This window comes from Rattus norvegicus, chromosome 10 (genome assembly GCF_021556685.1).
Source record: "Rattus norvegicus strain SHRSP/BbbUtx chromosome 10, alternate assembly SHRSP_T2T, whole genome shotgun sequence".
Lineage (NCBI taxonomy): Eukaryota > Metazoa > Chordata > Mammalia > Rodentia > Muridae > Rattus > Rattus norvegicus.
In genome coordinates this window covers 56,784,899-56,809,174 of record NC_141543.1, presented here as the reverse complement: position 1 = coordinate 56,809,174, position 24,276 = coordinate 56,784,899, and the positions used below count along the sequence as shown (strand labels likewise).

At 43.4% G+C, this 24,276-nt stretch overlaps 1 protein-coding gene, 1 long non-coding RNA gene and 1 pseudogene across 4 annotated transcripts in view; 1 reads left to right on the top strand and 2 right to left on the bottom strand.

The window, feature by feature from the left end:
* The window catches only part of Shisa6 (shisa family member 6), a 295,429-nt gene extending 282,532 nt beyond the window's left edge, over positions 1 to 12,897 (top strand). For both annotated transcript variants that reach the window (NM_001191922.2, NM_001415765.1), the window contains 3 exon segments: positions 91 to 147; positions 4,380 to 4,532; positions 6,561 to 12,897. In NM_001191922.2, the coding sequence (NP_001178851.1) occupies positions 91 to 147; positions 4,380 to 4,532; positions 6,561 to 7,111 (761 nt within the window). In that variant the 3' untranslated portion in view covers positions 7,112 to 12,897.
* LOC120095122 (uncharacterized) overlaps positions 1 to 24,276 on the bottom strand; it is a 145,020-nt gene that overhangs the window by 98,790 nt on the left and 21,954 nt on the right. The gene's annotated exons all lie outside the window — the stretch shown is intronic.
* Positions 23,036 to 23,101, bottom strand: LOC148002918 (U7 small nuclear RNA; annotated as a pseudogene).

Sequence of the window (24,276 nt, the reverse complement as noted above, 5' to 3'; positions counted from 1 at the left end):
CTGTAGAGATGAGTAAAGAGAAGTGCTGTTGGGTTGGAAAGCCAACAGAATGCCTGACTTCCTCTAAAATGTCTTTTCTGTGACTTTCAGGTGATCGTCAGTATAATCATCCTATATTAAGCAGCGCTACCCAGACCCCTACACATGGTGAGAGTTGATTGAGAGCACCCTGCATCGTGTCCGCATGCCACGTGGCTCGATTCCAAGGATGGGGGAAGAAGGTGGAGCCATTGTGCCTGCCTTCCTCCAGACCACACAGCTTCACTTTCCTTCGAGAACGTTGTCCCCTGGATGTTTGTGTCTGACAGAAGAATATTTTTTCTGCCATAAAAGAGAAGGGAGACCCTTCCTCAACTCATTCATATTTGTAATCTCCATTGATTCTTGTGGTCACAAATTCTATACATCCATAGCAAGATTAATGTGCTCTTTTGCGTAAAGCCTTTAGGTATTATTGGCAAGCAAAACAAGACTTAGTTGAACCATCTTGATCTTCCTCAAATTAATTAATATTTGATCAAACTTGAGACTGACTTGAGTTTTACCCTCTTGGCAGAGAAGAGGCTGATGGTTGCCCAGCAGAAAGCTGTTCGCAAAAGGACAATGGGTGATAAGCCCACCTTTCCCTGTCAGATCCTATCATCCTCCCAGAAGCCCAGAACTTAACATTTGGATCCCCAGATAAAAACTATTTGGAGTCTTTCTCAAAACTCAATAGAATATATGACAGCCCTGTAAACTGTGATCTCTTAGTCATGCTTGTTTCTTCCCTATGAAAACCTAAGTAATTAAATAGTAATGATCAATAGGTGTTTCTTGAGAGACACACTCAAAACAAAGATCAATCCGAAGCCAGGTCTGACGGTGCAGGCTTACAATCTTACACAATAAGAAACATGAGGCAGGAGGATTGCCAGTTTCAAGGCATATTTAAGCCAGAGAATCAGTTCAAGGGCAAACTGGGAAACTTAGTGAGCTACTGTCTCAAAACAAAAACGAAAGCTAGATCCGTGGTAGCACTCTTGCCTCCCATGCACAAGGTCCAGAGTTTATCCCCCATACAGCAAGAGAAAAATAAGATAAACTAGTCAGCACATAGCAGAGGGATTACCATTCTCAAGTCATATTATATAGCACCTTAGGACGGAGGCTAAGACACATCTAAATTAGGAAGAAGAATAGGGTATTGTGGCATGCTTTTCCAGTGCTACAGGTTAGAGGACACCTATTATGAGAGGATAGGAACATAATTAGAAGCTCTGGTTGTAGGATATAAAAAAAATAGAACTGAGATCACTTCAAAGAGATTGATGCCAGTTGTAATGTTGATTGTTGGAACAGTAAGGAAGACTGAGAGCAGGAACATCTTAAGGTAAGAATTGAGATGGTTTTGTCACTCAAAATTTGTATCTCAATGAGAACCAATGAAGACTGAAATGAAGAACCAAGAGTATTTGGAAGAATGGAGGCTTGGCTATGGATACCATCTAAAGAAAAACAACCAGTGTGCAGGAATTGGTGAAGGTGAATTTAATTCTGAATTATAGAATATGCTATGACTGTAGAAGATACAAGAAAAAAATGTTCCCTAGGTAGTTTGAGGTTGGAGTCAGAGATGATTTCATTAGTCTTTGAAGGGAGTAACAGAAGGCTTGAAAGTGGGAACTATCTGTGCAAGAATTCTTCAGAGGGGAAATAGAAGGCAGAGGCAGAGAGTCTGGGAGATGCTGTGGGGATTAGTGAGTAGGAAGAAGAGTCAGAAAAGGCAGACCAGGAACGCTTGCACTTGTTCAGTAACATTCAGGAAAGAACAACTACTGAGCTGAGCCTCCTCAGGAAGAGCCACTACAGGCATCGAGCACAAACAGAAGGGCTGTTCCCTACTCCACCTCTTCCTGTCTCCTCACTTCCAGCTGGTACAAGGAGATGGGGATAGATGGAGCCCCAATGTCAGTTCTCAAGCAGCTTGCAGAATATTTGAAGCAGAGCTCATTCCTTTCTTGTCTAATGCGCTTTCCCCCAACACCAGAGAATAATTAGAACTACTGGGAAGTCCAGAAAGACCCACAGCTACTTGGTCAACCCAAAAAACATTAACTAGAGCCTTAGTTTGTGCCATTATTATTGGAGAGAAACCAGAAATATTAGAAAGCTTGTCTACTGATGCCAAGATCTTTGAAGTCATTTGGGATGACCAAAATCAAGTCATATCAAATCATTAGAAATTAGTAAGAGACTGAGTGTCACTGAGTAAATTGGGGGGTGGGGGGCTTAGGTAGAAGAGCCGATATCACTGAGGACTGACAAAATGTAACAAGGTCACAGTCAAAGCCTTTAGTTAAGGAAGAATGTGGTCAAGGAAGGAAAAAATAAAGCACGGCATCCCAAACAAAAACAATCTTGATCGAGGGGTTCTTAGGCAGCCACAGTCAGGACAAAAGGCAGAATGTTCTTGGCTCAGTGGTAATTTCAGAATAAGTGGTAGATGACAGCATATAAACCTACTGCGTTTGGAAGAGGGAGAACGGAGCAATGACCTCAGTGGCAGAAAGATGCCAAGACTCAGAAGGAACCCTGTTCTTCCCCAGCGTGGTGAGAACTGAAGAAACAAGAAGTAGTGGATCCGTGGCTAAGCAAGTCTAGGGAGCAGCACTCGCAGCGCCAGGCCCACTCCACTTCCTGGCATCTGTCCTAGTCCATGCCAGGGAGGCTTGCTCTGTACAGCATGTTCTGATCTCTTGGGATACAGAGCATCCCTCACCCCCTCACATATGTACGAAGCTGGCACAAACACCAGCTTATTGGCTGAAATCCCCTGGCTCAATCCCCAGATCTGGGGGTGACAATGCAGGCAGGGGAGGGGAGAGAAGCCAGGAGTTCCCATGCCTGGGGCAAGCCTTGGATACAGCCTAGGAAGGTGACTCTTTCTCCCAGGGACAACAGAATTCTTGCAGTCTGTAATGCAGCAGTCTCTGCCAAGAGGTATAGGAAACTACAATTCACCTACACATTGATCCCAGCTTGGGGCTGCCCCTTCTCAGAGAAACTATGGCTTTGAGGGGTTCCAGACAAAGAGGATGGATAGATGGTACAGCCAGACTGCTGTTTCCCTACTCATTTGTGGAAATGGTATCACTATCTCCCCGGAAACCAACTGTTGACTTCCTTTTTATGGTTCCTCCTTCTCAAGTCAATCAAGTATTGGGGCATTTTGTTTCCTTTCCCTGAACCTCCATTTCCTTCAGATCCTGATGCTCACCATTCCCTTACCCATCCTTTACTCCTGTCTTGTGTTTATCTTTAATCTTTCCTCCAGATACCACTCACCCTGAGTATGCCATCATCATTTATCCACTCTGGTGACCACTCACACAAATCTCTATTCCTTTCTTGACTCTTCCCCTGGACCTAACAATGAACCATACTCTGTTGTGTGTCTGGAATCTTGGGGTCTATCTTAGGGAAAGTGGGAGAAAAGAAAAAAGTATGATAGGCAGATTTTGCTCAAGTTTCTCCTTCTGGGAGCTTAGAAATTCCTAAGGCAGTCTCTGAGAAAGGACTGAAAGTAAGCAAACAGTGGTAGCTGTGTAGCTCACAGAGACTTGCCAAACATGGAGACTAGAAAGACCTAAGGGAACTCCCCTGGAGATGCATGGCACCATGGATTGAATGTGGATTGCTGTTAGTACTGTGCAGGCTCAATACCCCAGCATAGGGGAGTGCTAGGGCAGTGAGGCAGGAGTGAGTAGGTGGGGTGCTCCCTCATAGAAGCAGGGGAAAGGGGGAGAGGATAGGGGAAGGAAGTCAGGAGAGGAAATAGAGGAAGAACCTGGAGCAAGAATTGAAACAGAAGCCATAGAGGAGTACTGCTTACTGGCTTCTCCTTCATGGCTTGCTCAGCCTGCTTTCCTAAACCATGTAGGGTGATGGTCCCAAGGGGGCACTGTTCCTAGTGAGACAGGCCTTCCTACATAAATCATTAATCAAGAAAATGCCCACACAGACTTACCTACAGGCAAGCTGATGGGGGCATCTTCGCAACTGCAGTTCCTCTTCCCATGGGACTCTAGCCTGTGTCAAGTGGCCAAAAGGCTAGCTAGGACAATGCTCTTTCAGTGCACGTGGTTCAGTTTCATCAGACAGACCAGCGATGCACTGGAAGAGGACATCGCTGCTGAGTGTTACAATTGAGTCCTCAGGGACTAATCAATATTCACAGGAGCCTGAGGCACCTAAGACAACACCTTGAGAACTGTCCCCACTGGATCCTAGCATAGGAAAGCAGGATGGGGACTCTAGTCAGGGGTGGAGCAGAAAGATGAGAGAAAACTTGGCCACACTGCCTTTCTGTTCACTGATGCCATGCCCTTGCTTTTCAGAGAAGCCACGGATGAATAACATCCTGACATCAGCCACAGAGCCCTATGACCTCTCCTTCTCGCGCTCTTACCAGAACTTAGCCCATTTGCCTCCATCATATGAATCTGCAGTGAAGACAAATCCGAGCAAGTACTCATCTCTGAAGAGGCTAAGTAAGTCAAGGCTGGCTGGAGTGTCGGGCTGTTTCAAGGGTCTCCAGGTTATTCTCTTCCATGGCACTCTCTTTTGGAGTATCCAAGGGACTAATTATGGAATCCCAAGAGCGAAGGAGTGAGTTGTACAGAGGATAAAGAGAATAGACAGAAACTTTTCTTTTGTTCTATTGGTCCTAAGCCCACCCTTTTCCCAGTGAAGAATGATGCTATAGGGCCCTGAGGCCACCTTATCTATCTTTACAAGCTGTACTTACCATTCATATGTCAGCTCAAAGGGGGGCTTCTTCAAACCATGAGCCTAACTGTGTCATTTCCTGTAATTGAGGCAGCAAGGGCCAAAAGAACCATTCTATCCCAGCCAAGACCATCTCAAGGGCCTGAAGCCTGCTTTATCCAGGCATCCACCTCTGCTATTTGAGTCTGAAATGGGTGTTCACATTGGTGGGTTTAACACACTAAAATGTCAGAAAGTATATTTAGGGACATTTTTCTTCACTGACCTGATCTGTGTAGCCTGCTCTTATTTCCCTACAAATGAGTCAACACCTCTACCTGTGTATTTCTCTCTCTCTCTCTCTCTCTCTCTCTCTCTCTCTCTCTCTCTCTCTCTCTCTCTCCCTCTCTCTCTCTCTCTCCCTCTCCCTCTCCCCCTCTCCCTCTCCCTCTCCCCCCCCTCTCTCTCTCTCTCTCTCTCTCTCGTGTGTGTCTGTGTGTGTGTGTGTGTCTGTGTGTGTGTGTGTGTCTGTGTGTCTTAGAGATGTTTCAGAGCCCTGTGTATGCTAGGCAAGCATCTGATTCCTGAGCTGTACCCCCAGCTCCACAGGTCTCTTTTGATGGCTACCCAACTTCAGTGGGTGCTCCACCACTGAGCATGCCCTTGAAATTCCAGGTGAGCCACTCTGTACAGCCCAAGTGCATAGCAGTCATATTCAGAGAGATGTTGAGTTCTCATGGCAACAAATAAACAACTCTAACCATCTGAGAGGTGGCCAGAAATGAAAAAAAATGGGTCTCAGTAGGCAAGATAGACCCTACCCCTAACCCTGAGCCCACAGAAGAGAAAGCAGTTTTCCCACAGGAGCCAGAGAGTACCAAAAAACTGTTTGTAGGAGGCCTCCTTGCTGAATTCTGAGACAATGCAGCCTTGTGTGTGCCCTGGCAAAGGTCAAGGATCCATAGGGCTATTCTGGGAGAACCTACTGGGACAGGAGCCCAAAGCTTCTGAGCAAGATGCACACACAGTATTGCTACAGCCTGCTGCCTGGTGGGCACAAGGAGTACATGGAGGCTGATGATATGGCTGTGTGGGGGCTGGATACCCATGTGTTGGTTCCCTGTACATTGGTTGTTACTCCAGAGAAGGTGTTACTAGGTTCCTAGGTTACCAGAGAAGCTATTCACAGACAGCTCCTAGATGAGCATCCTACTTAATTCTAACAGAAGCTGGTTCTGTGCCCAGTTTCCATAAACAAGGGCTCTCTCTATCCATCATCGGAAAGCTGTCAACTCTACCTGTTTTTTTTCCCCCTGCAAGACTAGGAGCCAGTCTACTTCAGAACCACATGCAGCAGACACAGCACGCAAACCAAAGGAATGAATACTCTGAGCTTGCCTTCAGCTCCACTGTGAGCTGGGTGGGAAACCATTTAACTGACTCCCAAGGTGATCCCTGGAGGAGAAACAGCATCTGGGGACCCACTGGAGATAGAACTCTGGGACAAAGGCAGTTAGTACCCCCTGAATCAGAGCCCATTTTTCACAAGCCTTCAAGAACTGGTCTGTGTATACAGTAGAGGAGGAAGTTAAGGTCACCTGTCTGCACACACACACACACACACACACACACACACACACACACACACACCCTCACCTACTCTACTAACTAAAGGAGTATGATTTCATTATCCCTGCAGATTTTCAGATCTGTGTTGTTCGCCGGCACATGCACACAGGCACGCTCACCACATCTTACTCCCTGGGTCGTGGCTGCCCCTTCACCTCACTGCTTTCTCTGTCTCCTTGCAGCGGACAAGGAAGCTGATGAGTATTACATGAGAAGGAGGCACCTGCCAGATCTTGCAGCCCGTGGTACTCTCCCCCTCAACGTCATCCAGATGTCTCAACAGAAGCCTCTTCCTCGAGAACGGCCACGCAGGCCCATTAGGGCCATGTCCCAGGACAGGGTCTTGTCTCCACGTCGGGGATTGCCAGATGAATTCGGCATGCCCTATGACCGCATCTTGTCTGATGAACAGCTGCTCTCCACAGAGCGCCTGCACTCCCAGGACCCGTTGCTGTCCCCAGAGAGGACAGCTTTCCCGGAGCAGTCGCTGTCGCGGGCCATCTCGCACACGGACGTCTTTGTGTCCACACCAGTGCTGGACCGTTACCGCATGACCAAGATGCACTCCCATCCCAGTGCCTCCAATAACTCCTATGCCACCCTGGGCCAGAGCCAGACGGCAGCCAAGCGCCATGCCTTTGCCTCTCGCAGACATAACACGGTGGAACAGCTGCACTATATCCCGGGCCATCACACCTGCTACACAGCCAGCAAGACCGAAGTGACAGTGTGACCCGCAGTGTGGCCAGGGCTGCTTGGCAGAGTCAGGGCAGGACAGAGCAGAGTAGGGCAGGGGTGAGGAGCAGAGTATCCAGTCAGGCTCTCCTCCCCTCCCTGGTTCCCCCCATTGAAGTTGGAGGTGGGCTGCCTCTGTCCAGAAAGCCATACCCCCAGGGAGATGGCGCCAAATGCCTGGTACAACAAGCACAGACCCAGGCTCTTTAAAGCTCTTTCTCTCCCAGTAGACTCCCCCTGCAGATGAGAAGTGTGGTGAGGCCCAAATCTCTCCCTCAGTCCCTGCCCCGCCCCTTCCTGGGGACTCAGCTGCAGGTTCTGCCAGCCAGTGGACCCTCTCCTGAAGGTGATGTGAAGCTGCCTGAGTTTGATCAGCCAGCTGGCTAGAGGGTGCAGCGAGTGGGCTAACCAAATAGGCTACTCGGTCTTCTTCCTTTATCTACAACTGCACCGCAGATATCTCTTAGTGCCTAAAAACTGCCTGCTCGCTCTCAGCCAGAGAGCTGCTGTGTCCATAAGCACAATATGATTCTCTTCCGCCTGCTGGAACTCTGGTCTATACCGAGTGGCCCTCCCCTCACTGAGCCCTGCAGCCCGACGACAGGGAGGATCCCCTTCCTTCAGCTGCTTGGTTGTCTCTGCCTCTGTGCTGTGAGGGCTGTGCTCTCGCAGCCTTCACTGTTTCTCCTCAAAGCTCTCTGGGGCTTTAGCTTTTGCCCACAGGAGGGGGCATTAGCCCTTGTCCTCCAGAGAGGAGTAGCGACAGGTTGCCAGGACTTAAAGGTGCCTGGGCAACCGCCTGATTGTCTCCCCTACTTCCTCCAGGCCTCGGGTCTTAACTAGGACCTCCTCTCAGGCCTGCCTTCTGCACCTGAGCTCTGCTCCCAGGAGGCACCTGCGGTGGGCAGAGAGCTAGGGTGTGGAGGACCACTGTGATGCCCAGGGTCTCAGGGGCTCACCATTCTCATTTTCTAGGGCTCTGCCTGTCCTCCATTCATGAGCCTCAGGCAGAAGTTTCCAGACACAGACAGAAGAAGCTTAGCCCTCAAAAGAGCAGGAGCTCTCTGAGGTGGTCATGCTGGACCCTGCCCAGTCTTTTCCATCATCTTTGCCCACCACCCCACCACCCCGTTTCTGTTTAGAACCCTTTATCTCTCCCTCTGTTCTCTCCCAGGCCTATCTTTCCACCTTGCTGCCTGCAGCCCCATTAGTTTCCTCAGACCAGTGGATCCAAGGGACCAAGATCCATTGGTAGATGCAAATAAATAATGGTGTCCCACGATGCTCTGGGGACCGTTTCAAGCTTTCTTCCTTGCAGGAGTGCTTGGGCATGTGGCAGAGGCACCATGAGCTCTGCCAAAGGCTCCATTGTCAATCCATCTCAGCCCCATCTTTGCCTCCAATCTGATGGTGGACAAGATGTAACCAGCTACTGGGAATGAGAGCAATCCTGCTCCCCCAAGATCAGAAGGAGGACGACAACAAGACCCCACACATCACACACACACACACACACACACACACACACACACACACACACACACACACACACACCCTTCTTAGGGCCAGAGCATCTCTCTGAGACTGGGGAGAATCAGCCCCAGAATGTCTTGTGAAATGACATAAGAGTTAAAACCACCACTTACCAGACTCCAGCAGCAATGCCCTTACATCAGGTTTTATACCCCCACCCCCAGTTCTGCATGGATAGCCTTTAAAAAAGTGAGGTGATGAGAAGCTTGCATCTGTCCTGGTCATTTTTAGTCCAGCCAAGGGAAGTCAGAGGATTGCTTCCCCTTTCTGCTTTCAAGAGCTGTAGGCTCTCCTGGCCCCTCTCCAGAATCCCTACTCTGAGAAGCTATGTTCTGCATAACCCAGAAGGATGAAAGTTGAGACTTCCAAAGGTAGTCTTTAGCCTCCCCAGTGAGGGGTTGTCCCTGGCAACATGGGGCCGGGAAGCCTCGGACCATTCTGATTTGCTCCCTGCAAACATATAAAGCTTCTTAAGGGCTGGTCCCCATGGGTCTTTGAGCACTTGTTGCAGAAGGTAAGGATCACAGGAAGAAAGGAACTCAATCCAAATAGAGAACAGCTCACTTCTAGAAGCAAAGGAATGTCTCACAGCTGGACCCCAGCCTAGCACCCTGTAAACTCTCTTTAACCCTAAGCTGGTCCCTTGTGCTGGTGATGTGCTGGTGGGAAGGGGAAAGGACAAGACTGTGGTGGGCGAGAAACCCCTCCCATTTGTTTGTACATCCCATGGAGACTCTTCCAGATACCAAGTTTTCCAGCCTTTGGGGAACAAGACTTTATCCCAGGCTCTTCCCCCAACCTTGGCTCTGACAAGGTGTCTGTCATCTGTCTATCTTCTTTCTGTCTGTCTGTCTGTCTGTCTGTCTGTCTGTCTCAGGGGTTGTTTGATAAGTTGTTTTCCAAACTATTTGTCATCCCTGCCTTACCACCATTTGGTATAAAGTACCTGGCATCAGTTACATCAGACAATTCTAATGGAATGCTTGCTTCTCCTGAAGGCTTTTCTTCAGCTTCATCATTGGAAGGAAAGAAATAATAACAGAGACATAACTCTACAAACTACACTAACCTAGTTCCCTGCTCCAAACTCCGGAAAACTGTGTCTTAACTGGGACATGGAAATACAGTAATCAACCCCCATCTTCAGTTCTGCATGACTCCATTTCAATTACCTGTAGACAACCATGATCCAGAAATATTTATATTTGTCTTAACTCTTTTGAGAGAGTCCACAATTACATAGCTTTTATTACACTATATTCTTATAACTTGCCCTACTTTATTATTGTCAATCTCTTTCTGTGCCTAATTTACAAATTAAACTTTATTGTATGTGTATGTAGATGAAGAAAAATTCAATACCTATATAGAGGGTGTGGTACTCTGTGTGGTTTCAGGCACCCAATGGGATTGTTGGAGCTTATCCCTCAGTGATAAGGGAAAACCACTAGATCGCATCAACTCATCCATCACTCCAGAACCAGCTAGCTCTGTTGCTATATGAAGTCACTTGAGAGTGTCTGGGGCTGGAACCCCAGTCACCGCTTCTAACCCGAGCAGGCTGTGTCCTTTGTCACATAGAAGGGCCATGGCCCCTTCATGATAAACACTCATATCCCAAGCAAACCCAAGATTTCCCTCTGCATGTCTCCACTGCCCTGGACTTGGGTATGTACAGATCTCACTTACCCCAAGTGTTCTTCCTGAAGACCTCTTACCACCCACATTCTTTACCACATCTTTCTTACTTCCTCCAGTGAACTCTTGGCTCCATATATTCATGAACCACACAAGCTTGCCAATAATTCCTTAACCTCCTAAGTGGACTTTGACCATCAGAATTCCCCAGTGTCTTAGGCAATGTGTTTCCCTTGAGAAGGTCCAGTCCTTCCCCCACTGAAATCTCTCCCCTTCTTTACATTCTTATTCCTGTCTTAACCTCCTATGCCAGTTTTCTCTTGCCTTCCTCTCATTTCTCTCTTCACTCATCCAGATTCCTCCAGCCCTGATTTCTTTTACCTGGGCCCACTGAAATCTCTAGTTTTAAGAATTAGAGCTCTTGGTGTAAACTGTGAAGACTCTGGCATTCTGCGTTCAAGTTCTTTGTTGGCCTCGTTGGTTTGTTATACTTCCTCATGTGGGAAATGATGCCCCAAGGTGTAAGGTCATTGGGCTCCCTACATCCCTATGATCTCTAAAAGGGAAGGGAGAGAGCTGGCTGATTAGAGGTGCCATGGCCAAAAGATCAGCTTTGGTTCCTGTGGCTACCGGACTCAAGAAGCTCTTGACTAAGACTGCTACTAGCCCAGAGTCTTCTGCTCTGGCCAAAGATTCATCCCCTTTGATGCTTGTAGCTCTTGCTTCTACTCCAACACTCTTCTTCTTGTAGACATCACAGCTTTTCCTTCATCCCAAAGACATGAGGACCTTGTATGTCTTCAACTATGAGTAGTCATCCCAATATCTCTGCCACCAAACTCAACCCATTGCCTTTGGAAAGTTCTTGACTGCCACCTGCTTCATCCTTCATTCCTTCCACAGATGTCTGTGGACTGAACCCAAGGTTTGAAAGGGCTGCCTATCACTTGAACCCTAGAAGGTACCTGCTCTGAGAGGAGCAGGCACATCGGCCACACATTCCTCTGCCATCCTCTCTGAATCTGGGGAACTTCTGAATAGCTTCAAGGGGCTTGCTCTGCTTTAATGAAGTATTATCAGGGCTTAAGTGTTATTTTTATAAGCAGTGCATTTTAATGGTAGGTTAAATATGAAAGATAAGTCCTTCTAGTCCCTCTCTTTGTTTTTAGAAGATGGTATATCAAAGAGAAAAAAAAACAGCACTGAAGCTCTAGACACATGGCTTCCAATTTTGACGTTTGTCTCCACCTTGCTATGTGAATATGGGCAAGTCACATTCCAGTGCCTCAGTTTCCTCACTTATAAAATGAGGGGCTTTGGCTAGATGAGCCCCCTAAGTTTCATTCAGCTCTTATGCTATAGGGTTTTCAGTCTCCACTCTCCCCTCTCTACATTCATCCCCATTTCAACTGAGCTGTGCCCATCATACTCTGCCTGCCCTATGGCAACATCACCAGACTCCTCGACAGATTTTTGGATGGAACCAATGGGTTTGGCATTGTACCTGAAAGTTAAGGCCTGACTACTCAACAGGTCACCAACTGTGTCTCAGAAGCCTCTCATATAAACATACATCTGGGTGTCTGTCGCTGTGAAATTCTGAGTTTGGAGTTTTCATTTTTGATGTTGTCCTTATAGCTGGAGGGAGGTAACTCTGCTTTTAGAGAGGGGACAGACTGAAAGATGGTCCAGAAGTCTGACCATGACATTTGGGCATGGAATTTTTATTGAAGGTCAGATGGGAATTTTGTTCTGTGTCTCAAAGGAGCATGCGTGGCAGAGGTTCTGTGTGGCAAGGGATGCCATTGTATCCCAGGTCACAGCATGCATCCCAAAGACCACATCTGGAAGCAGAAGCTTCATCCTGGCTGGAGAGAACAAGGTACTACCACCAGGGCTGCTGGGAGGTGTGTCTTCACCCCATCCCAGTATGTTTGTGGCCCCTCTTCATGCTATTATCACCCTCCCCATGAAGGCTTGCGAAGCACCAATGGAAATTCCAAGTCTCTGTCATCAAGACCATCTTGTAAATCGCAAACACATTAACCCTTCCATCATTCAGGAAAAAAAATGATGCTGTGTGTTTGCTTAACAACCTCCCTCAGGTAGGGGAGGAGAAGACCCTGCTCAACACTGCTGCCAACCCTTCAATGACCCTCCAATGCCTCTCCACAGGAGGACTCATTCATTTGCTTCATAGTGGCAAATACGTCTCTATCCTGTAAACTCAACTAGATATTTTGTAGTAAAGAATTCTTGAAATTCTGTAATAAAAGGCAATTCTTACTGTAACATTTTTAGTTTGGGGACACAATTTCCTAAGGGGGGGTTAAGGAACATTTTTACTCATTAGCTGGATTTATGGATTCTATGTTTATTATATGGTAGTATTATGAAAAGTACCTTTCTATCCATACCGCTGCAGTTTCGCCATCACTCACATGCCCCCATTACTGCTTCTGTATAAATTCATCATTCTCCTACCCTGTCAAAGCACACCCTATATGTACTGTAAACAGAGACTGCTTTAGTAAGATTTAGTCTTAAGGATTTTCCACTTTTGTCAGTAACATATATTTATGGATCAAAAAAAATAAAGCTGTTTCAACATAACCTCATGTGTCTTAAAGTAGCTACATACAGAACCAAAACCAAGGTGACACAAAAGCAAGAAAGGGTATGGGAGATAACTGCAGTTGGGAGAGGAAGCAGGGATTGGCTATAAACAGTTGCTAGGGAACTTTAGGTGTGATGAGAAGTTCTAAATCCTGATATGGTACCAAGTTCTGTGGAACATAACTGTAATCCCAGAACTCAGGAGAATCATACAAAAGGATTATGAGTTGAGTTTGAGGCCAACCTGGGCTACATACCAAAATGTTATTTCAATAAAACAACAAATAAAATCTATGTTGCAGTAATGACTGCAGCACTGCATAGATTATGAAAATCACAAAAGTGTATGTTTATGGCCGCAGTATGCTATGGCATACTAATCAAACGTTATAAAGTGAGAGCAGAGGAAAGCAGAAAGTTAGACCCAGGACACTGCGTCACCTGAGAGCAGATGAATTTTCCAGAGCTGTATATGCAGATGTACTCCAGCACCATCATTGGTAGATATCGGGTCTCAGTTTTATTTTAGTATTAGCTACCATGGCTGATCAGATTAAGGGTGACCAAAACCCATGATATTTAATCTGGAACATAAAAAACTTGCCCCATGAAAATTGATTCAAATTCACAGTTTTGTTCAAGACTCTGTCTCTGCATGTGGCTTTGATATTATTTTCTTTGGCTCATGCTCGATTTGCTGCTAAGGTTACTTGTTGATCAGTAGAGCCTAGAAGCAGGCTGAGCAAACAAAACGCTGCCAGGGAGGGCATTTCTCCTACCCTACAAGGCAGCATTTTTGTAGTTTCTAGAATCCAGGGTTCAATATCCTCTCTTTCCAATCGTCCAACTCTCCTATAACCAAATCCTCTTCATAGGAGGCACTGGGCTATTTTTAAATCCTAAGTCAGACCTACTAGTATAGATCTGCAAATCTCAACTACTCAGGAGGCTTGGGTAAGAGAATCAGAAGTGAGTTCAAGGTCAACTTGAGCTAGAGCTGTCTCAATAGTGATTGATTGACTGATAAATGGGCTAAGGACCTATCTCAGTGGTAGGACATCTAGTTACCAAGCAATGTTCAATTCTGCAAAGAAATCCTTTTATTTTTCTATTCCCAAAGGTTTTCACTCTCCTGAAATCAGCACAGCATTGGTTTTTTGTCTGCACATGTGCCAGAACATGTTCCTTCAGCATGACATTCACCATCTCTTCTTCTCTAAGTCAATCTCTCTAACACAGGACAACTCATAGCAAGTGCACGCATGCACTGATACCTTACACAGGCCTTGTAGCCTATATTCATCAGTGAGAGGGAACCTCAGGGAAAACAAATACATTGTTAGGAGGATCTTTAAAGCAGTAAGATTTAATCATAATGCTTACAAATACATATAATGACTAAATTACATTAATAATCCCCCAAAATCTCTAGAAAATTCCCTTGTTGAATATACAAAATAATAAGACTTAAATTAAAAAGCATGTTCAAAGACTGACCTTCCTTCCTTGTTGCCTCCCTCCCTTTGTCCATACTGCCTTCCTTTCTTCTTTTCTTCCTTCAGCCTTCCTCCCTTTCTTCCTTCTTCCCTTTCTTCCTTCCTTCCTTTTTTCCTTCTCTTCCTCTTTCCCTTCTTCTCCCTCCATTCTTTCCTCCCATCCTTTCTTTCTTCTTTCCTTTGCTTCTTTCTTCCTTCCTTCTTCCTCCCTCTTTTCCTCCCTCCCTCCTTTCCTTCCTTCATCCCTTCCCTCTTACCTTTCTTCCTTCCTTTTATTGCAGTGTTATGCTGTGGCCCCCGGCCAAACTGGCTTGGCACTCATTAGGAGTCCACTGATTGAACTTGGAATCTTCCTGCCTGGGCTTCCTGAGTGCTAAGATTACATTCCTGAACCTCTTCAAAGCTCAATTTTCTTATTTAAAACAAAATAGGGCAATCTGTGAAGCAAGCAATCCCTCTGAAATATATCTTCACCACATTCATCAATTATTCTATAGTGTCGCTAAAACTTCAGAGAACAGTAATTAGGAGAACTAGGAGAAAAGAGGAGAGTGAAAGAGTAGACTGGGATAGGGAGGAGGGGGGTGCCACTTATGAGACAGAATCTTCACACATGTCAGCCTTATCTACCCTTGTATCAAAAGATGGACGCTGAGGACAGTGATTTTGATTAAGATTTTGAGGAAAATCTCTTTTGTTTAACTTAATTGCTTTGTCGTGGTCATTGGTGGTTCTGGAAGTTGAACTGAGATATACTTTCTCATGCCAAGAAACTAGTGTACCAACATGCCACATTCCCCCATACCCTTTTCATGTTTACTTTGAGAAAGGGTCTCAGGAAGTTGCCTAGCTTATCCTTGAACTCACTCTATCACCAACTTATAAGTCTCCTGCCTCAACCTCCGGAAGTAGCTAGAATCGCAGGTGTATGCTACTATATCCAGCTGACTTAACTTGTTATGATTTTCTCAAAACCTACAACTTGAATCTCACAGAAATTCCAAAGACTGAATTTTTCCGGGCAGTTGGGTTCACTACCCTGATCTTGAGAAAGCAAGCTTAGCTGTATTTAGAAACACAGAGAGGAAAGAAATTGTTGTTTTTGTCATTTAATCCCTAGCCTTAATCTCAATGTCAAATCCAGGATACACCAATGGATAGCATCTGTGGCATCTGTACTGAGTGTCTTTTAAAAATTCTCCTATGAACTATAGAGCAAGCTATTCCCATGAGTCCATCATAGCCATCATAAAAAAAGACCTCCGTTTCTGTATATAGGACACTGGTCCACATACTGAACTCCATTTTAGACTTTTAGAAAACAAAAGATCGAAGTGAGGTTCATCAGTACCTCTAGGCCCTCAGAATATGTACAACCAGAGCACATCCCAGACTTTTTCAGTTGAAATTCTTGGTGGTGGGCCCTAAGATTTGCTTAAAAGCAGATCTCCACATGACTCTATATATGTTAAATATTGAGAAGCACACCATTTTTTAAATTTTTCCCTTAAGTTTTGAAAGTATTTGACTATAAGAAAAGAACAGTTTTTAGTTCTGGTAGTCAGCATGGCCTTGGTTTCTGTAACACAATGAGTTTAGGTAACTGGCTTTTGTGAACATATGAAAACAACAAGGAGCTTATAAGAGACTAGTATATAGGAAATGAAGAGAGAACTGAGGCTTGATATACAAATTACCCATAAAAATTTATTATAAGAGAAACTATATGGACTCTTCAAGGCAGTCTCAAGAGGCTAGACAGGAAGCTTTGGGATCATTCACATAGAACAAGTGTGGCAGATGCAGAAAGAAAGGGGGCTAAGAATACAGATGTGGATGCATATCTAGGCTGAGTTCTGGGCATGGTCAGACCTGTTCCCCTTCTGTTTCCTGGGAAGTAAAGGGACAGCTATTTTAAAGGAAGGAGAAATGACAGTACAGGGGTGGATTCCTGGAGAATCCCAGTCACAGCACATGAAGGGGAGCCCGCCAAGAATGTGGGAATGGCTGACTGTGATGAGGTGGTACTCTTAAACTTCCTTCAAACACCATAGGATTATTTTTACCCCATTGTTGTGGGACTTATGTGGTGACTTCTCATCAATCAGAATCCCCAAAAATAGATGTGACAGCCATGATCAGCAGTGTTTTCTGTCACAGGGGGAAAAAAAACCCCAAAAAAACAAAAACAGAAACAAAAACAAAAAACAAACAAAAAAACCTAGAGGGACTAACAAAGAGTATTGAGTAGTGTGTAGAGTGATACATATCCTTTCCACTCATGTCTTCTTGGCTGAATCTACTAGACTGTCCTACCACACCATACCAGAGTCAAGAAGTATGATTCTACTATTTCCAGAAAGACAGGGAATGGAAAATATGGAAGGAATACCATTGATGACTGCCCTGGGTGGCATGCTGTGTTTAGAGAAAAAAGCCAGGGATTTACAGAGAAAATGATGCCTTCAGTTGCCATAACGAAAACACTCTGAGTGTTTCAATGGTAAAGCTTTGTACAGCTGATTTCCTACATCTGGAGCTTCGTCCACTTTTATTCCAACTTGGTTATTGGATGTCTTTTTCAGTAGTCATATGATGGTTAGAAATAAAAAAAAATTGACTCAAATTAGTTGAGGCAAACAATGAGAATTTCATCATTATCTATTATTAGCATAAGATGTAAAAAGTGCTCATAAGACATAAGGCCTCACAAAAGTTAAGAACTTTCCTCCATTCAACTCATGACAATATCCTTCCTCCCACTCACATGCCAAGCACTCTCTTTTCTCTAACTCTGCAAACTTCCTCTCCCCCCCCATTATATATAACTTTTCCAAATGGTTAAGCTAAACTGAAATAATATCTTCAGTAATTAAGCCTCAACAACCTTCCCTGCCCAGTTCTTATGGCCAACTGCCTCAAGATCTGTCTCCAAGTTCCAGAATTGCTGGGAGAAAGCACAAAAGCGTCTGTGGCTCACTCTGCGTACCCATTTGCCATTATTTCACGCCCAAACATTTTGTTCTCATATTGAGAATTGAACATAGGCTTCGTGCTAGACAAGAACGTCACCTCTGAGCTACATTCCCAGCCATAAATGCTCTAAAATTAATAAGCAGATGTTTATTAGTTGTTATCATGATTATAGAAAAACAACTAGGTTCCATAAGATAGTTCTGAACTGGGTCCCTTACAGCTGCACTCAGATGGTGAGGAACTGGAAGAATTGTAAAGCCTTCCTCATTCATGTCTGCCTATTAAGGCTAGCTGTCAGACGTCAATGGAGACATGCTGTTTAGTATGTAGCAAGGGTCCCCTCCACAAAGGCTTCCTCAGAGCATTGTAGCAGGGTTCTGGAAGCAAGTGTACAGAGAAAATAAGAGAGCAGGTAGATGAGATAAACATATTAAGAGAACAAACCTGGCTGTACATCTGCTCCTTTCTTTATATGGTGCACTCTCAGAGGTCATACATGTAATATGCTCCCCGAGTCACACATTGGTGAATATCTCCATAGGTCACAGAATACAGGGTACAGTGTGAAAGAAGCATAGCAGGGTTATTCTGGAAGGAACATATGTTGATGGAAGCTATTGATATGGTTGTCTTTGAAAATAAATCTACTACATTTTGTGCCAAGTGACTATCTTTGATACTGCAGCTCTAGTAAAGGAAATTTGTATCACTTACTTAAAAAAATAGCTGCAAACATATATTCCTGAAGAGGTTTCAGAAAAATAAGATGTGTGGGTGAGAACCCATGATGAACAGATCCTTTGTAGAGGACCTTCCTTAACTTGTTAAGAATATATCCCAGAAGAGAGCACCTGCCCTCTAGTTCTATCCCAGGACCCCAGATGTCATGTGACCATGACATGTACATAGCAGATTTTGTAGGACATCTTAAAGTATTTCCTACCACAGGGTGATGATTCTAAACTACAGTACTGCCTTTTCCCCCCATTTTCCATCTCCTTCCAAACCAGGACAAAACCAGCAGAAACCACCCTTCAGTCTGCCCTCAGAAAAAAAGGCAAACTGAGACCACAGAAAGAAGTCTTTGTGAATTTGACTTTCAAAATAGACCATTTCAAGCCCAAAGTGCAGACTGCTGTGCACTTTCAAGAGGCACAGTGAAGAAAGGAAAGAGAAAGACGTGTCCTTAGTCTTTAAAGGCTGACTGTTGAGTACCATTGAGTCAAACTCGAGGAGTTTGAGGTTTTACAGTAAGTCACAGAGTAGGAGCACATAAAATGTGAAAGGAACATATATATATATACATATATACATATATACATATACATATATACATATATACATATATACATATATACATATATACATATACATATATACATATATACTTATATACTTATATACATATATATACATATATACATATATACTTATATACACATATACATATATACTTATATACATATATACATATATATGCAGGTATGGAAGAAAAAGAGAAAACTCTGTTATGCTTGGAGTGGGGGGCCTGGCAAGAATCATTGAAAATATAGAGGGAAGAATCTTTTAGGGACGTCCCACCATGGTCATCCATCACAGATTGAGCTGTAAATGATGAGAGTAGGAAGAAGTAGATAAAAAAAAAACTTTCCAAACAGATTTGAAGACCTCAAGGCAGAATGGACCTCTAGGAAGCAAATTCCTGATGATGCCCAATGTTCAAATAGGGCAGAGATAGGAGCATGTAAATTGTTGTATGCTAGGACTATACAAAGTCCTCAACTCTGCCTCTAAGCCCTCAGTTCCCTGTCTGGGACTTTGAAACATGTCTCCAGAGGCATCTCAGAGCTTACAACAGCAAGCACTACCACACAGGGAAATTAGAACATGCATACCCATGCAATTGCATTAATCGACAGCTGCTCCACACATATCGTAAGGCTCAAAGTCCTTTAACGCTAGTTGTCATGTTGCTTCATTTCAAGACCTGTTACACTCTTAAAACGTATGGAAGATCACAACGGGCTTTTGCTTCTTTAGCACGTACTGTATACAATTATTAATATTCAAGATTAAAATGCAGAACATTTAAATTTTATTTATAAAAATCACAGCCAGATGGAAGGAACAAGTCTGGTGTTCTATTACACAGAAGTGTGATTATAGTTAACAATATTGTAATGCATAATTCAAAATACCTTCAAGAGGCAGTTTTAAATGTCTTCATCACAAAGAAACAGATAATGCTCATGATGATGGAGAACTGAAGCATCCTTTTGTCAACATACAATATATAAATAAATAAATGTATTGCGGCACTCACATTACACTGCAAACCCCATAAAGATGTATGATTTTGACCTATCGATAAAGATAAGCAAAAAGGAAACATATTTATTAGTTCATTTTACAATAACAAGGCAACAGTGATGTGTTAACATAAATAACATATTCTTGTGAAAATGACTACAATTTCAAAAAAGCAAATTAGCCAGAAGTTTGAAATTGTTTTGCATTCTTAAAAGCTGTTGAAAGTCTGGCTTTCTAGAAAACTAACAGATTCTGATGTTTGCTTCTGTGGTAAATCAGATGCAGCATCACAGACAGTACATCTCTCAGGAGCAGCCTGCTGAACATGGAGACAGGAGAGAGTATTCTGACAGAGGAGGCAGAGAGATGAGCATGACTATTTTCCCACTATGGCCTAAGATAAGCCTGAGTTAAGGTATGGCAGAAACTTGGGCTTTATACTGATTTGGAAGCGAATGATCATGGACTGCCTTTAGTCATTAGGTAGAGAAATTATCACGGGGCTTCTCATTCTACAGAAATCCTCAAAAACAAAAAACGGGAAGAAGAAATAAAGTTGCTCATTGATGGTATACTATGTTTTTCTTGCTTGCGGTACAATTATGTATACAAACCTACCTGGCTTGGGAACTGTGTGGGAAGAAGAATTTTGTGCTGAAGACTCACTGGAAGAGCACACTGCTGCCAGAATAAGAAACTGTTTCACGTGGTTGATAGAGGGTAAGAAGATAAGACTTTCCCAAATTAGGGTCAAATCTTCAAAAGATAGCAGGATAGGATGGGAAAAGAAAAGACATGGGGCATAGACATCTGGTTCTTTGTCATATAGTATCCTGGCCACCACCTTGTGTCCCAGTATTAAGGCCAAAGTAAAATATTAAGACCTAAATAGAGTGTTAAGGCCTAGGTAAAATATTAAGACCTAGATAACAGGTACCTAGCTAGCCTGCCATGGTGAGGAAACTTTTACATACGTTTCTGCTGCTACTAGGAAACTTTCTAATGCCAAGATTGATTACATATTCGGTTATGTTCTCTGCCCTTGGAAACCAATCATGATAAAAGTCAGTAGAACTGCTTTGTATAGTTACCACGATAAGCTTGCTCCTGAATCAACCACCTGTGTATAAGCTTTTATGGGACTAGTTGCCTTTGGAATGGACCCCAACATAAGAGAAACACCTGCGCCAACGTAATAAACTATTTGGACTTCCAAATAAGTCTTCCATTTTGTGTAGTAGTCTAGTAAAGTTTAAATTCCCAAGACCTTCCTAGGAAATAAGATTCTACTTGGCAGAAAAAGACGTGTATGTGGGTCACTGACATCCGGATTGTCAGGTTAAGACATGAATGTTAGACAAGTCCTATCCTGGTAGACAAGTTAGGACATGAATATTAGACAAGGCAAGTCCCCTGCCATAGTTGGATACCCCAACCAATGGGAGCAGGATAAGTCTAGAACAAAGACATGTTCCTAAGGAAATCCCATATTCCTAAATCCTGATCGGTGAAGTAACTTGGCACAGATGTTTGTGGATTTGGAACTTAAAAACCCTGTAAGATCTTAACTCAGGGTCATGGTTCAGTTCTCAAATCTGGACTATGGCCTTGTGACCTTCCTGGGACATATGTGCAATAAACTATCCCTATCTGACAGAGATCAGTATTTGTGTGGTTTGTGAGGCAATTCCTAGACTCCAACATCCAGCATCTCCTTGTCACACACTGATTTTAGCCCACTGGAGAAGCAAGACTCAGATTAGACCAAACTGAAACAAAGAGAAAATAGCTTCATTTTCAGGGGCTGAAACTTTAATTATATAAACCCAGCGGTACTCAAAGATGCATTTCACAAAATATGGAGATGTTGCCCAGCTAATTAAGGTTAAAAAAAAAAGTCTACCATTACCCAGATAGTCTTCTGGGAGTGAGGGTTTGGTGGGAAGGCTCTTCACAAAATGGCAAACTCCCTTTACTAACAGGGCTTCTCCATTTCTGACCTTGTCTGGGGAATTCAAACCCCCCCCCACACCTCTACTTTCAGAATATTACATAGCCTTGGTTAAGATGACAGGTTCAGCTTCCTTTTGCCCCCATAAGAACCAGTTCAGCTACCACCTGAGATTCCTGGAATGCCTCCCCATGCTAATGAGGCATCTCAGTACCTTAGCTTTTATCCAATGAACTTCGCCCACCCTACATAGTCCTACCTCCTTAACCCAAGACCATATAACCATTGAATTACCCCAAGTAAAGTTGATCTGTCTCCTGGAAGCTAGTCCTGGTGTGCCATACATACTCACAGGGCTTCCAAACACACACACACACACACACACACACACACACACACTCCATTTGTCCTTGTGGATAATATCAGCCAATGATCCCCAGGGGCAGGGAGGGTCACATGGAGAAAGAGTACAGGCAACAGAGGGTATAATAATGGTTCATGTGGATTTGATACTTGCTATACTTTGGCACTACTCCAAAGCCTTTTCATACATTATTCAGGGAATCCTACACCACTTCACATGGGCAGCACTTACCACATGCCCCAATACTAAAGACCATTACCTCATCCTAAGGACAAAGAAAAGTCATTGAGGGACCATGGAACACACAGAGGCAGGCTATGCTGCCTCAGAGGAACAACCAGAGCTCTAAACAGTGTGAAAATTGAAAGACCAATGCTAAAGTTCAGGCACACTAGAGAGAAGCATGATGGAGGTATATGGAGGCACCACCAAATCCTAGCCACCCTAGTTAGGATTCTGTTACTGAGATAAAACCATAAACAAAGGCAACTTGAAGAGGAAATATTTGCCTTTAGCTTACAGATTACAGTATAAGTCTATACTTACTGAGATAAGCCAAATCAAGAACTCAAGGCAGGCAGAGACTGAAGCAGAGACTATGGAGAAACATGGTTTACTGGCCTGCATCTCTTACTTGTGCTTAGCAAGCTTGCTTATATAACTAGGGATTGCTAGCCTAGGGATAGCACTGCCCACAGTGGACTGAGCCCTCTATACCAGTTTATCAGTTAAGACAATATAGCACAGGCCAATCTGATGGGGAGGGAAATTCTTCAATTTAGGTTTTTCCTTGGGGGTATGTCAATTTCACAATCAAGATTATACAAGGCTTTTTGCCAAGGACCAGCCTCAGCTTGGAGAAAGGTTCTAAGGAAGGGGTATTTGGAAGTGGCAGAAAAAAAACAACTTGAAGTCAATGGTGGGGTGCAAGCTGACAGCTCTGTATTATGCTCAAGATGGCTTTCTCGATTGCTCTCTGGTTCAGACAGCTCTCTTTTTGAGATAGCTCTGTGCTCAAGACAGATTTCTAGATAGCTCTTGGGTTTTCTGACCAAAACCAGAAACCCCTGCTAAAAAAACTGTTTTAAAAGAGCTGTAATAGAACTCTAAATAGCTTTTGGGTTTTCCAACCAAAGTCAGAAAACTGACTAGGAAAAAAAATCTAAAAGAGCTGTGTTAGCTCTCTAAGTAGATTTTTGAGGACTGACCTCGAATGCAAGAAATCCACTTGCCTTTGTAACCACAAACAATAAGCTTGACTGTGTAGGATCCTCCCTGAGATCACCACAATCTCACTTCCTGATGTCTTTTTATTACTTAAACCATGAGCCTTGTTTTGTTTTGTTTTTGTTTTTGTTTTTTTTTAATATTCTTTTCCCTTCACTGACTCATTAGTACAACTGCCTCTGTTCTCCTAGGTCTGTGAAGCCCCTCATACAATTCATATTGCATACTTTATATTTTGCATAGCTGAGAAATCCTATAAAGGAAAGCTCTTACAATGGTTTATGTATTCTTGAAGTCAGATTTTCAGAGTTCTTTTCCACAGCATTAAAGGGCTGTCCTGAAAGTCTCAACATCACAAAGACACCTTCTTGCTTCCTGGAATTGTGCTGTTTCTAATTATTATAGAGACATTAACATTGACAGAGAGGACATTTCCCTAAAGGAGAAACATAAAGTAAAATATATACATTATTATATAAATAAGCCTTATGCCTACAACATCCATCAACACTTGTGGAGGCCCATGCCCTGCTGGTCCTGATCCTGGGATAGGAACTGTGTCACTCTGTCCCTTCCCACATACAGGACTTAGCAGCTTTTCTTTTCCTTTAAATTTTCAGAGAAATCCCAGAAGAAAGGGAACGTTGACAGGGGTATTGTTCTAAGATACAGAACGCATAGACTATAGAGTGTACCCTTTCTCAAATTCATACAGAAATATATTACATATGTTGTGTATTAGTCAAAGTTCTCTAGAGGGACCAAACTGATAGGACCTAGTACACAAAATATATATCCCATAAAATATAAATATTTATATAAGTATATTATACAAATAATAGTGTAAAATATTATAATATATAATATACTGAATACATATTTATATTTTATATTATATATGTATTATATTTAAATTATTTTAGTATAAACATAAAACATGTTATAAATATACATATATGGTATTATAAATATGTCATAAATATATGTCAGATATAAAAATTAAATATTTGTATATAACATAATTATATATTTATATTATATATTTTAAGCCA